The sequence below is a fragment of the Microtus ochrogaster genome, chromosome 5, assembly GCF_000317375.1.
Source record: "Microtus ochrogaster isolate Prairie Vole_2 chromosome 5, MicOch1.0, whole genome shotgun sequence".
Lineage (NCBI taxonomy): Eukaryota > Metazoa > Chordata > Mammalia > Rodentia > Cricetidae > Microtus > Microtus ochrogaster.
Genome location: NC_022012.1, coordinates 63,306,458 through 63,322,120, shown reverse-complemented (window position 1 = coordinate 63,322,120; position 15,663 = coordinate 63,306,458). Strand labels below are relative to the sequence as shown.

Below are 15,663 nucleotides of genomic sequence, written 5' to 3'. Positions count from 1 at the left end.
AATTAAAGTACCATTTAGTCTCATACCTTTCCTGTGTCAGAGATACACATCTCCCAGCCTTTTTGCAATGTGATGATTATACAATCATGATAGATTAGACTGATACAATGTGATCTTATTAAGTAAGGCTCAACAATCATGAGCGTAGTTTGTCAAATTTTGGTTAAGTAATTTTTCTTTATTATTATTATTATTATTCCTAATTTACTCCTGTCATATACCATGGGAACTACTATATGCATATCAATTTACCTGAAAACCTGATTGATTAAAATAACCAAAATATTCCAAATTTCAGAGAGGCCAAATACTGATATGGAGCTTGGATGGACAACTCTGCTTCTGAATCCGTCATTAAGGCTCAGTCCAGGGGCCTGGAGAGATGGCTCAGCAGTTAAGAGTACTGGCTACTCTTCCAGAGGTCCTGAGTTCAATTTCCAGCAGTCATCTGGTAGCAAAAGTTGTTAGCAGTCTTCATCTTCTCTTTGTCTTGTGGTTGGAGGGTTTAATCACACCCCACATAGGCTTGCTTCAGAAGAAAATACGAGCAAGAAAGAAAATATGCATCATAACTAAAGTTTCTCATCTTTTAAAACATAATCTTGGAAGCAGAATGCTTTCTCATTTTCTGGATGTTGTTGTTACCCAGACCCAAAGAAAGATGATGTTAGTTTACAGGAGACAAGGTATGAATACCAGGAAGTAGAGATATTAGGAGCTACCCTGGTAGCTGGTTACCTCAGATGCCTGGTGTGGAGGTGGCATACAAAGAGTAGATGCTTGGACCATGAGTCGTTGGATGAAACAGACACTCTAACTGTCATAATTTGTTAAATTATCCAGACACAGGGCTGAAGAAATGGCTCCATGGTTAGGATGGCATTTTGTTCTGGCAGAGGACTGGCATTATTTCCTGGCATTATATGATGTTTCTCATAAGCCTAGTACTTCAGCCCCGGAGGATTTAACATCACCTTCTGGCCTCTGAGGGTAACTGCCCATACATCATGATGCACAGAAACCCACAAAGTTACACACACATAAAAAGTTTTAAAAATCTAAAAAAGAAATAATAAATTTATGTGGTGCCAAGTGAATGAAAATGCAGAGTTTATTTGCTATTATAGCAGATACTTGTCATTCAGACCAATTGCATTTGTAACTAGCTTAAATGAAAACCACCTCCGTAGGTTCATATACTTGAATGCTTGGTCCCTGGTTGGTGGAACTGTTTAGGAAGGATTAGGAGTTGCTGCCTTGTTGGTGAAAGTGTATTCTTGGGGGTGGAGTTGGAGGTTTCTTTTCCTCAGGACATCCATATTAGTGCTCTCTCTCTCTCTCTCTCTCTCTCTCTCTCTCTCTCTCTCTCTCTCTCTCTGCCTCATACTTGTGGATCAGGATATAAGCTCTGAGTTGCTGCTCCAGGGCCATGCTTGCTTGCCTGCTGCCATGTTTCTCACTGTGAGGGTCAGAGCCTCACTTTCTGAAACTGTTTCTAGATTAAACAGTTTCTCTTTCTTCTTTAAAGTGCCTTGGTTACAGTGTTTTTGCCTTAGGAATAAAAAATAACTAAGACAAAAAATCTTCATGTTAATCTGCCCACAGAAAAAGACTGATGGCTAGAAAGACTTTGGTCTTTCAAAGACTTGTAGTTACTTCTCACCTCAAAGCAAAACATTGAAATCGTCATCTTACTTTAACAAGTTATTGAGTTTCATACATGTAAATTGATCCCACCATACGACAAATTCAGGAATCAAAGATGGTTTAGCAGAAGACTGGGAAAAGGTCATAGTGCTCCTGAACTTGCCTTCTGGAATGATGGGAAATGGGCAGTTGTTCTCACTCTGAGCAAACACCTGCAGAATATTTCTATGTGCTATGCCTTTCTTTCACAGTGACTTACAAAAACGTCAACTTTTTAAATTAAATACAACCTACATCAGAAAGGTGCTCTGATGAGCAATGGACACAAAAGTATAACAAGATTTTCTAAGAATAAATACTCTACATATTGAACATGGTTTGGGGGCATTTACTATTGAGATCAAATTATTACCAAAAGCTTAATCATAGTGATATCTAAATGAAAATAAGGAATAAATCAGACACTTAATTTGAGGAGCTAGATTTTTATGAGGCCAGAGATCTAATGATAGGAATTTAATGCAAATTAAAATATCTATCAAATCTCCATGGTCAAACTAGTAACAACTAAGAACCGTCTAATGAAATATTAATATTTTAAATGTATTACTGTGTTTGGAAACAAAGAAAAAGGACAAGGGTCTCTGGTTTACATCAGTTTTTAAGTGGTTTTTTTTGTCTTGCGTTATGTCTAACAATAATACTTTCAAAAACATAAAAATCCTTAGCCACACTTATTTAACATTTTACCCCAGTGAGTCAGCGCCACAGAACAGGCAAAAGCATTTTTGGCAGTACCTATGTTACCTTGTAATGTAACCCCATCCTGACCTTGATTGGCTTATCAAATGAGCTCATCCTCGGAGCTGAAGAAGTGTCGTCTGTCAGGGAAACAATGTGACAGCATGCTAGCACAGTACTGCACACTCTCTGGAGGACACCAGGGCACTGTCTGCTCTCTTCCTTCCCAGTGCAATTCCGTCAATCTTAGATAATACAGAGGGCATGTGAAGTACTAGAACATGGAGCACTGGTTCTGAGAAATCCATATTTGAGACTTAGAGCTGCCACTTTCTGTGTAACTGAACTTTCAGATTGGTTAAAATATTTTCCTCATTTGTTAAACATTTTTTGATTTTGCATTTTAATTTATCACAAAGTGGCATTGAAACATGTGAATGGAGCCTAGCACATGGAGCTTGGCTCATAGTTTTTAATAAATGGTCTTCATTTTTCTTTACAGTAAGAAAAGGATAGGGAGGTAAACACACCAATCACATATGTCACTTGTTACTGACGGACCCATCCCAGTGAGTCATTACTTATCAAAGATAGGACCCCTAGCAGAGTGAGGAACTCCGGAATGTTGACTCAAACAACAGAGGTCTACTCTTTCATTAGAGATAGAGCATCAGCGCACATGGTTTTGAATGTGAAGAGCCTAGTGAGAATTCAGTGAGCTTGAATGTTAGCATGGAAAAATTTTAAACGTAACAAAGATCTTGGTTTATGAAAATTCTTTGACTACGTTAGTTATGCTCTCCTTGCTAAAATCAGGAGGAAAAAAATAGAAACCTGAGACATTGTGTTTCATTTTCAGATTAAGCATTCTTACAGATTTATTTATTTATTTATTTATTTACTTATTTATGCTTTATCTTGCTACTTTTGATTTTTCAGGTAAGTGCATACCTTAAGGGTTCCATGGTAGGACAAAAGTGAAGTGGGGAAAACAATACCCTAATTTTTTGATTAAAATATAATGTATTAGGTGTCATCTAATAACAGTTTGTAATTAGAGTTGGAGAGTTCAGAACTTGATAGCAGACACACAAGCGGCAAGAAGCATAACTAGTTGAATGTCGATTGTCTGGATGGTTTCTTTTTTCCGGACTGAGGTAATGATAGCGATGTTTGAAATTGCCCAGGTCATTGAACATGGAAGAAGAGAGGCAGAGAACTGAATGTTCTCATGGGCATTTAACATTTGAATGACTAGAAACATCTTTCCCTCCAGTTTCTTCTCAAGGAATAAGGGCTAAAGACTACATCTAATTTGTTTATTTTAGTGTTCCAAAGTATTTTCCTTCTTACACACATCAATTTTATAAATAAAATATTGCTCAAGATATAACAGTTAAATAAGTAGGTGAGTGGACTTGGGTATAAGATATAGAACCTTCCCACCTACTGCTTCCTAGAACTTAAAGTTCCATAATTAGACATGCATATGGCTTTCTGCTGGAACACAAACACTCATCAACTCCCATTTACAGTAATTGTACCTTTTTGTGAATGACTTTGTCATTTGTTTCCAGGAAACTGCTTTCTATCTCTGCAAGGAGCATCCTTATAATGAAGTGGGGACATAATGATGGTGAGAGATTGTCAGGAGGAAAAAGGAGAGGCTGAGTGATGAAGACTTTGCCATTATGCTTAGACAATATTCTGCTGCATCACTTTACAAAAGGACATTGTCAGAGAAAGGACTTCCAGCTAATGGCATTGCATTTATAAGTTCAACAAGGTTGATATTTTCCACGTAATCAGTTACATGAAAATGCACATGTTATATGGACCTGGGGGTCAGTAATTACATCTACTTCCTGGATTGTGTCATGTCTCCCTCAGACTCATGGCATCCCTTTATCTTACATTTGTAGTGTCACATGTCCTGACACTCCAGGTAGAGTTATTCACACCATGAAGCATAAGGGTAATTCTTGTTCTAATCCATTTTGCAGAGCTGACAGTGACAACGAAGATCAAGGAGTCTGTAAGTAATGACGGTGCTCATTTGTTTAAATGTCAAACCCTAACCTCGCCAACTTTCAGGACATATGTGAGTAGAGCATGAGCTCTGTTCACCCAGAGAAGACTTTAGTGTTATTCAGATTTAATCCAGTCCTCAGGGAAATAGCTGTCACTATCTAGAGACGAGAATTCTTTGGGTAAATCTTTCTTCTAAGCTGAATGGAACTGGGTGTTTAAGGACTTGAGGCTGTGGAGAGTGCTGTCTTGGTTGACATTATGGAGTAGCCTCAGTGTAGGCATATTACTCTTCCCCCAACCAGCAAATATGCATATGTCTGAACTATGCAATAGGGCCATGAAGGCTGCATCAGAGAGTCTCTGTGCAAAGCAAACCGGAATACATCAAAGAAGAACATGTTTATCACAAAGATTAAGCCTAAGATAAAATTGGGGAAGGAAAATGGTGGTGATTTATAGCTTTTCCTCCTTTAAAAAAATTTACTTTTCTTGATTTTAAGAGCAATATTATCCCTTCTTAGACAGGGTTTCATGTGAAGTGACTAATAGTGGAACTTTACTGGCAGTGTACATAGATTCAGAGGAGAAAAGAAGCCCATCCCATAGGCTGTTTGCAGACAACCCAGGACAGAGAATGTATTCTCTACCTGCTTTCTAGCTTTAGAGTAGAATTACAATTGAGAGTTCTGGATCTGAGGTCAGAATAAATGGGGCTGAATCTAAATCATGTCCTCTAATAAGCCATCATATCTTTTAGTGTGGATTATTTTAAAATTGAAGCAGTAGTGTGTACGTCAAGTGGTCTTGCAAAGGTAGATACTCCATGCATGTTCAATTTCTATCATTCACTTAGCAGTAAGTATGGGAACATGCAGTAACTGCTGCCCTGCTCACAGCACTCTGTTTGTGGCTGTGGCTCTGAGGATGACAAGGTGGGAAACAGAACAGGCACAACCATTGAAAGAGTTAGTCTCAAAACAAGAGGCTGAATCGCATCTACTCCACATGTTCATGCACTTCCATTGAACACTAAAATTGTCTTTATTCTTAATCCTAAGAAAAATTCAAAACGCAAAAGATCCTAAAATAATAAAAAGCAAGCTAAAGTTCTCAGAGATTTCTTGTTGCCTGACTGGCACCCTCTCTAAAGAGCCCTCTCAGCCACACACTGTCAGCTCATCCACACTGTGAACTGGAAGAGAAGCTAAAGCCAGGGCAGTGTTGCAAGCCTGCTGAGTTCCTTGCGGCCACAATCTTTGTTTTTGACTTCCCAGCCCATTTCATGTCACTCACCTCTCCCCCTTCTTATTGGGGGAGACAGCACCGTCTCCAGGCTGCCTGCCTCCTCTGGTCATTTTCAACAGCCTTCCTCCACACTGCCCTCTGCATTTGAAAAGCCTTCTGCTCTCCATTCATCAAGGTACATACTCCTTCCATTCACAATTTAAGTCGTAGCTTCCTCCCGAAAGGAAGCGCCTTTTCTTGAAAGAGATCCCCCCTCCTGTCCTCATGAATCCACCATCACAGCTCCCATAGTTTCCTTACTCCTCACTTTACCCCTCAGAAATTGTGGTTGGAAGAGCAGTAATGAGCGAGCAAGGAAACCTGTGTTTACACAGACCAAGACAGACTGATATTAAGCGTAGTCTCATTGTAAGAAAAAGGAACCAGTTGGTACAAATATCTTTCTGAAACTGGTAACAACCACTCATTGGGAGGAAATAAGTATTAGTTGATGGGTGAATGAATGAATGAATGAATGCTTGAATGGGTGGTGAGGACGAGCTCCGGAGCACTTTTCTTGGATGCTCCTCCTTCCTCCTGCTGCTCCAGGCACGGTTTCTGTTTAATTCCGCTTCTGGCTTCTGTGATTGAGCGCACTCCTCTGCCTGCCTCTGCCTCCACTCTGCCCCTTCATCACCACTTCTTGACCCGAGCCTAAACCTCCTTGCTAAAGGGCATGGTACCGAGCTCAAAAAGGCCTTATGACTTCATCAGTTTTTCCGGATGCAAGCCCTCCCCAGGAAACCCACCCAGTCTGCACAGAAGCATTACAGATTCCCCTACACTCAGCAAATCCACCTGGAGGTCCTTGTCCCTCTCCTTGCGCTTGTAAGCTAGGTTCTCAAACAGAAACAGTTTCCCTCTTTTCTCTGCAGACAAACAGAATAATCATTCTAGAGATCGTCCCTACTTTGTAAAATCAGAAAACTTACCCCCCCCCCAAATTATTAGAAACCTCACTCAAGAGCAGCGACCTCTTTGTTTGCACCCCAGGAGAAGGGAGGGGTCTCCCAGCCTTGCAGACTGGGCGGAGGAGAGGTGACAGCCCTTCTGAAGGGTTGCCCGCGACCAGACTCACCCAGGACGTTCCCGATGAGAGCCACAACGAATACGATGATGTACCCTGCTATCAGGACCCACTCATATTCTTTAGGGTGAAGGTATTCCCTCCACAGGTACCGCAGGAATTCCTCGTCGTCATAGTCCGTAGGGTTTAAAAAGGGCTCTTGAGTTTCATTCAGCTCCGGAGCGGATGACCAGTTGCGACGAGGGAGGGAATCCTCCAATTTGGTGCTGGACATCACGGACTGGTCCTGTTCGGCTCAGTGCTGCAAGCTTGTCTTCGCCTGCCCCATGAGCACCGGGGATCCGCGGTGGGAAAGGCTGCGCCGCCGCGACTAGGGGCTCCGGAGCCGGGAATGACGTGAAAAGTTCCTGAGCCAATGCCTCCGGAGCCCTGCGCCCGGCAACTTCGGCGGCCGCTTCCGTGTCTTTGCAGGGGATTTGCACCAGGAGAAGCTGCTGAGGAGCTAGGGAAAGGGAAGGGGAGGCTGCAGCAATGACTGGGAGCAGAGATTTACCTTGACCTCAGCTCCAGCTCAACCACTCTTCATTCCAGCAGCGAGTTTGCAGCCCATAGCCTCCTCCAGGGCTGAGGGACAGACAGATGAAGCTGAATAAGAAGAAAAGAAAGGGAGTGGGAGGGAGAAGGCAATTATCTTAACCTGTTTCTTTGTGGATCAAATGTCCTTTTTCCTATCACTTTCTCCCTGTTTTCCATGCAGTTTTCATAATGTGCACTGGCATGCATAAGCCTGTGGACATGGCTGGAAGGTCAACACATGGCTAATGCATCCATGGCTTCACTTCTCTTTGTAGCACAACTGTAAAAGTAATCCCGAGCCACTCTAGTCTCAAACAGACCCATGCAAAAGTCATTTCATCCAAATATTTTAATATTTAATATGGCATCGCAGTGTTCATCATGAGCCAAGTTGGCAGTGGTTGAACTGCTAAGGCATTGCCTGCCACTCCTTATCAAACACGAGGAGAGAGTCACTTTTAATTGAAAGTTGTATTCAATAGGGATTTGCACTTTCAAGGGCAAGTGTAACAAAACACGGCAGAACCTACTTTTATGCTGCTTAATGGACATAGTATTAACCTGACTCCTAATGACTTATTATAGTAACAGATTAATGTATCTCTCCACCCTCATCGGAGGAGCTTCTTTTTGCAGGGGATGATGATTAACGCAGAAATCCAGAACTGGCCAAGGTGCAGATAATAAGAAACTGCAAGATGCTGAGCCCTAAAGGAACACATTATACCACAACCCCTCCTCCCACAGCCCAGAGCTCACTTGGGGAAGAGGAGCCCGAAAGAGAGCAAGAGTTAGCAGCAATAGAGGACCGCAAGGAATCGGTGTCCTCTGGACACTGTAGCGCAGCTGCACGTGTGAAATCACAGTGGTTGTGACAGCATACACAAGACCTGTGTAAGTCTAAGCCAGAACAAATGCCAGCACGGAGAGAAGAGCTGAAGACCTATTGACAGCGGTTAGCTGCTGGGAGGGTTGGGGTTTTTTCTAAGAGTATGTCCTCTGGTAAGTCTCCTGCCATCAGTGAAAGACCCTACATCCAAAAATATCTGACCTCAAATTGGTCTTGATGGGTTAAAAAAAAAATAACACAAAGTTGGAAATGTAGAAAAGGCAGGGTAGGTCTTAAAAAAGTTGGAAGAGGGGAGTAAATAGGATCAAAATAAGTACAAAATTCTCCAAGAACTAATAAAACGATGATGTATTCATGTACAAATTTAATTTTGTTAGAGCCTTAAGAAGATCATTTAAATGCTAATGTTATCATCCAAAGAATCATCCATTCCTCCAGAACTGTTGGCACCTGTGAGAGTGGGGAGCAGGTCTTCCATGGGCTTCATTTAAATCCACTGATAGAAATCTGGTACCTGTTGAGGGCTGGTGTCTCCCTATGATTTATTAATATTTAATCATCCTTTCCCACAATATTCATTTCAACTGTGAAGGCTTGTTGTACCTTGGATTGCATTTACACTTGTTAGTGTCTGCAAGTTCCTTGCTATTGGTGATCTATAAACATGGGCTCCATCTGTTTTTCTGAGTCACTGTCATTAGCTGTCATTGTAGGGCATTGTACCTGTCTACACTTTGTCTTCCCTTTGAAACTCTTCTACTGTGATTAATCATGCCTGTGTGTTGTAGTTGTCAGTGGGGAGAAATGAGAACATCTTTAAGACTTTCTTCCAATGCCTGCCTCATGTTGCACAAGCCTGGATTTATCTTCAGGCGACGAACATTCCATTTCCTCTTTCCCGTGCTTTATCAGATGCTTTCATTAAAGTCTGTGGTACTCAAATGCCATAGAAATTCCACTGAAACTTCCCAGTTGCAATGTGCTTTCCATTTCTCTAAGCATAAGAGAAATGATAAATATCTCAGTCCATTATACTGTTACCGACTGGACCTTCTTTAAGTCTGTTAGCCTCTCTTACAATTTTCCCAGGCTACCATTCACTTTGAAATCTTTCTGCTGTAATAAAGAAGTGGTGTGAACCCAGTATCAGAGCACAATATAATTTCTGATTCTAAAGTTGACACATTAAATCCTCTAAATAATATTTTCAAAACAATATCTTTTATTGGAAGTAGTCTGGTTCTGTTTTTATAAATAATATTTTGAATGTATTATTTCATCACTTTCGGTATAAAACCAAGTGTAAATTATATGTTTTCTCAGCACAAGAATCATTTGCTATACACTTAAATTTCTGCATTAATACTCTCCACAAAAGTAAAATGTATCTCACAGTAGTATGTATAATCTCTTCGTTTTTTTCTTGTTATAATTTTTTATTTTACATACCAACCACAATTTCCCCTCCCTTCTCTTCACTCACTCCTTACCCCCACAACACCCCTACTCTATCATTCATTCCTCCTCCTTCTCCACTTAGATGAGGTAAGGCCTCCTATGAGAATCAATAAAACATGGCACATCGAGATGAGGCAGGATCAAGCTACTCCCCCGCCCCCTGCGTCAAGGCTGAACAAGGTATTTCACTATAGGGAATAGGTTCTAAAGAGCCAGCTCATGCATCAGGAACAGGCCCTGGTCCCACTGCTAGGAACCCTATAATAATTTCTATTAGACACCTCCAACTTTCTTAGTAACCAAAATATATTGAAATCTAGTGAAAGCGAGGAAAATTAGCCACAAAACCAGATTTTTAATTATGTTCTAGTGGTTTTACTTAGGTTGTTCCCAATCTCATAATATGTTTTCTGTCCCGTTTGCTATTCTCTTATTTATAGTATGAAACCATTTTGCTGTCTTTTTTTCTAGGCCTACCATAACTTTCTGGATCCATGTCAGTAGATGTTTCTGAGTATTTACTCTGTTTCTAGTAATTTGTCTAGAAATGATGGCCATAAATATGAGTAAGATCGCCCTCAATGACCAGTCAGTTGATTGGGTGATCAATGTTTAGGTTTTCAAGTCCGTGAGTTGTTGGGGAAGGAAGAAGCACACAATGCCATGAGGTCATGAAGGAATACATTAGTCAGCAAGCAGAAACCCAGAGTGGGTGGTTTTGTCACCAGAACATCTCTCCAGCTGACTCCTTAAGGATAAAGAGGAGGTCACCGAATGGCTAAAGAGGGAGGCTTTCAAGCTGAAGAAATTGAAAAACCAGAAGCAAAAACGCGAAGTGAAGCAAGGTTGGCTTTGTGGCTTTGAGGCCATCATTGTTTTTTTTTTTTTTGGTTTTTCGAGACAGGGTTTCGCTGTGGCTTTGGAGCCTGTCCTGGAAGTAGCTCTTGTAGACCAGGCTGGTCTCGAACTCACAGAGATCCGCCTGCCTCTGCCTCCCGAGTGCTGGGATTAAAGGCGTGCGCCACCATCGGCCGGCTGAGGCCATCATTGTTAAAAGAGTGTAGTGATTTCCCTAGAAAGATAGAAAGGGGAGGTTAGCAAAGCTCTCCTACAGGAAAACAGGCTGTTCAGGACTGTGGAAACTGACTGGAGTTGAGAAATACTTGAAAGTATGAGTACGAATAAAGAATTCTGGGGCTGGAGAGGTGGCTCAGAGGTTAAGAGCATTGCTTGCTCTTCCAAGGGTCCTGAGTTCATTTCCCAGCAACCACATGGTGGCTCACAACCATCTGTATTGAGGTCTGGTGCCCTCTTCTGGCCTTCAGGCATACACACAGACAGAATATTGTATACATAATAAATAAATAAATATTTTTTTAAAAAAGAATTCTGCTATGAGATAATAAGATGACTTCCATTTATTTCTGAGTTTAACTGTACATTAAGATGACTTTTAAGACTACATATTCATTAAGTATGGTATAAGTATGGCATTTCAGTAACTGTACAAGGTATAATGGTCAAATCTGGAAAATCAACATATTCAAGACCTGAAAGCTGCCATTTCTTTGTGGTGGGTACATTCCAAACCAATTATTTTAGATACTATAAAATGAACAATATAGTTTTTAGATATGCTGACTTCCTTAGGTACTCCTCTTCCCCGGCGGTGACTTTGTACTTGCTAGCCGATCCCGTCCTACTCTTTCCCGCTTCCACTCATTCCGGTCTTTAGAAATCACCGGTCTGTTTTCTGCTTCTATGAATGAGATATTGAGAGCAGGAAGAGAGAAGCATCCCATGTTTGACTCCTTGGTGCTTATCAATTTTTGCCTCCCTTCTCTGTTGGATGGAGAATGAACCCTCTCAGTAAGGACTTCACTGAGGGCATGTATGTCCCAAACGAGTGCTGATACCTCTATACCTCAATCACACGTTTTCTTATAACACACCCATGTGCTAAATCCTTCTGAGAAGCTCAGAGTTACAGCGGTTCTAGAAGCCTGTAAGAAAGGAGATGAGTGCTCTTGATCAAGTGTTACTTTGGGATTGTACTGCAAATGAAAAGTTTTGGATAAGAAATGATTAAACATGAGTAATAAAGTCCACTTGCCACAATTTACTGTAAAACATGTCTTCTCTATAGCTATTTTTTTTATTTCCTGCTATTGCCTCTTTGAAAATCTATTTTGACATTTTTATTGTCATATATATTCAAATATATGTTTATTCATATATATACTCTGATACTTTTGACTATTACCCAACTCTAGCCAGTCCCCACATCTACAGCCACAACCTCTCTTCCAGTAGCAGAATTGTAATATATGTATTCATACCTTCAACATCACCCTCACACATGCCCCCCCTTTCATCAAATTCCTATATAAATTTCACTTCTTTCTGTTTTATTTTTACTTTTGCATTTTCATTTAACTAGGGTCATTTACATGAGTAAGAACATGTAGCTCTTCAATGAAGCCTAAGGCAACTACCAGTGGCTATATCACAAAGGACAATGTCTTTTCTCCCAGTAGCACTCAATTCCCATTAGCTCTCTTGGATGTAGTGGGGCCGCATTAGCCACTCTCTTCTCATCTTTGACTCATTTATATTTTACAAGCTCAGTCTTGTTCAAGTTCTGTGTAGGCTGTTTTGAACTCAGAAGTGCCATGGCCATGTCTTATTCAAAAGATAGCATCCCTAATTTTTATTCTACTATCTATCTCTTATATTCATTCCATTATCTTTTCTACCATGCTTCCTGACTCTTAGAGGAGGCATACAGATGCTCCATGTATGGTTGAACACTCAACAGTCATATATTCTCTACACTTAGACTATGAGTCTTTATATTAATTGAGTTAATTTGCAAATAGAAGCTTCTTTGAAGACTGTACCAGATACGGTTATTATGGAAGAGAGGTAATACTATGTGATAGAATGTAAATTAATATAAATGGGTTAATTTAAGTTATAAGAGCCAATTAGGAACAAGCCCAAACTAAAGATAATATATTTATAGTTAATAAAAAGTTCTCTGTTGTTTTTTTTTTGTGAGCTGGTGGCCTCCCCAAAAATTCAAATGCATATGGCAACCAATGTGGGGCTCCAATATCCAAATATAGGGTCTGAGAAAGCTAAGAAAAGTTCTTGACAAGGATCCAGATGTGTCCTCATAGTCCTGAAGTCTCTCAGGCAGTCTAGTGTGCTGAGGTATACAGAGATTCAGCTATTGGCTGCTGCCTGCAGATTGGAGCCAGTTGCCAGCACCATGTGCTAAGCTGACACACGCAGTGGCTGACATGGCAGTTTAAGATTTGTCTCAGGTGGTCAGGTCTGCAGTGCTTAGTAAAGCCAGGTCCAGACACAGAAAACCCCTAAAAGGCACAGTATATTTAAAGAAAGAAAAGAAGATGAGCACAGACCATCAGAAAAATATTTTCAAAATAATAAAGTCTTTCAAAAAATAAAATAATATAAAAAGAATAAGCCACACAAGGATGGGAAATATGTAAGTGTCTGGACCCTATATGGTGTTTTGTTGACACTGAATTATTAAAATGCTAATGTAAAAAAAAACAACAACTACTGAGAGATACTGGATTATGGAAACTTCTAAATTAAATCAACCTATGTATTTTAAGAATGTCTTAACTTCAGAGTGGGAGTCAGAAAATATGTTGCATTGGGGGAGAGGTTATGCTTTTGCTTCCGCAGGAAACAACAGGTTGTGGTTGTCTTCTTTGTGGGAACTCTTTTAGCTGATATCCTTTAAGATACTGGTACACTCTGGTCATGGCCACATAAACTATGTAAAGATGTAGAAATTGTTCAACTCTTGACTGCTGGATTCAGTTCCTGTTCCCCATTCATGCAGAGGACTGTTGATCTGTGAGTCTACCCCTAATTAAAGAACCCTTTATTATATTCCATTCGGAGCTGGTGTGGGACTACTTTATTATAATTGCCTAAAGTCTTCAAAATGAATAAAGATCAGGTTTGATTGGGGAAGACCTCCTGGAAATCTTGGCTATAGACATAAAGAAGGAAGCCAAGAGAGATTTTAAGAGAGGCGACATATGTGCTGATCCCTCTGCATGGGAACTGCTATGATACTGGATGAGACATGATAAATCTTGTTGGTTGTACTCTTCATACCTTATTACATGTCATTCATTTAGGCTTCCACAGCAAACCCTTCAGCCATGGGGTTATCTCCTTAGCTTGAAATTCCTATTTTATGTAATAGTTCTAAGGGTCTGGAGAGAGGGCTCAGCTGTCAAGATCACTGACTATTCTTCCTAAGGATCTGGGTTTAATTCCCTGCACCTACATGGTGTCTCATAAACACTTTAAGCTTCAATCACATGGAGTCAGATATAGATTCCATGAGCACTAGGCATGCAGTTAGTGTAAATACTTACAAACAGATAAGACAACTAGTCATTAATTAATTAACTAAAATTTAAAAGATATATAGTAACTATGTTTAACTGAGGTAATACCATACTGTTTCATGTAATGGGACACTCATTTACAAGCAGTGTAAGATGGTTTCAGTATCTTCACACTCTTTTTCTCTTAAAATTGCATTAGATGTTTATTTGTTTATTTTGTGGGGATCAGCACATTCAAGGCATTGAGAATATGTAAAGGCCAGAGAACAACCAGGGCTCTAACACCTCGCCAGTGTTGGCAGAAAGAATCTTTGCCACCTGAACCACCTTACCAGCTGTACACTCTTATCCTACTGTTTTCTGACTTAGATTATGGCTATTTTGGTAGGCATGAGGTAGTGTTCACTGTTCTTTTAACTTACATTTCTCCTGTGACTTGATGTGGGAGTGATTTCTTATTAATAAAGAAACTGCCTAGGCCCATTTCATAGGCCAACCCTTAGGTAGGCAGAGAAAACAGAACAGAGGGCTGGGAGAAAGAAGCTGAGTCAGTGAGTTGCCATGATTGTCCCACTCCAGACAGACGCAGGTTAAGATCTTTCCTGGTAAGCCAGCTCATGGGCTACAAAGATTAATAGAAATGGGTTAGATTAATATGTAAGAGCTAGCCAATAAGAGGCTGGAACTAATGGGGCCAGGCAGTGTTTAAAAGAATACAGTTTCCGTGTAATTATTTCGGGTATAAAGCTAGCCGTGCAGGCTGCGGGGTGCTGGGGAGGCAGCTCCGCCGCTCCTTATTTCAACAGAGTGGCGCCTGACGTGATGAACTAAATCCACTTAAAAACCTGAGAAGGCTTAAAAATAAGGGAGAGAGAATTTAACACAGATTTTTGCTGTTTGTTGGTGGCGTGCTGTAGAGAGATTTCCTGATTCGACAACAGCAGCAGAAAAAAACGCTGTGTCATTTTAAAGCACAGCTTTTTGGGGCTGTGCTGACAGTGTGAACTCTGGCTTTAAAGCATTTTAATGGATTTTATGGGACTGGATGTTTGTGTTCCCGCTTGGGATCAAAAGGAGAGTGCTCAGAGTCCGTGCTGATGGCTCAGCGCTCCAGCCTGCACCTGGGCAGATGGTAGAATCAGGCTTAGGCAGGCAGAAGAGCATGGCGGATTCCTGCCTACATATAGAGAGATGCTTTCAGACTACGCAGTGCTCTGCGTGTCAGATTTGGCTGTAACTTGGATGAAAAGAGTTTCTGTGCTGCACGCTCAGTCTCAGAGTTAAACTGCTGACTGTGGCTCCAATGTGGACTTGCTGTGTGCCTGGAACTGTGCTCAGCTCAGGGGCACCAAATGGATCTGATGCAGGAGTGGCTGCTCCATGCTGAACTGTGCTGACCTCAGGCAAGAACTGCCGTAATTACCATAATAATAGTGCAGTTAAGGTTTAGGCTTGGCAGTAAACAGGCAGTACTGTATTACCCCTACATGGTGCAACTTAAGTTTTTTAATAAGTTGAGCATCCAAACTGCCTAGGCTCCCCCAAAGCCAGTATGTGCAGTAGGATCAAAACCCATTGCCATTGTTCTTGAGTTCTCAGTAGTCCTCATTGTCTGCTATGTAAGTCCGGTTTTATCCCATGCTTTTTCA

General features: G+C 40.8%; 1 protein-coding gene across 1 annotated transcript in view; it reads right to left on the bottom strand.

Moving 5' to 3' along the window:
* The window catches only part of Hcrtr2 (hypocretin receptor 2), an 87,081-nt gene extending 79,778 nt beyond the window's left edge, over positions 1-7,303 (bottom strand). The window contains exon 1 of the mRNA XM_005347607.3: positions 6,782-7,303. Coding sequence (XP_005347664.1) covers positions 6,782-7,004 — 223 coding nt within the window. The 5' untranslated portion in view covers positions 7,005-7,303. The remainder of the gene's footprint in view (positions 1-6,781) is intronic.
* Between the last annotated feature and the right edge of the window lie 8,360 nt (positions 7,304-15,663).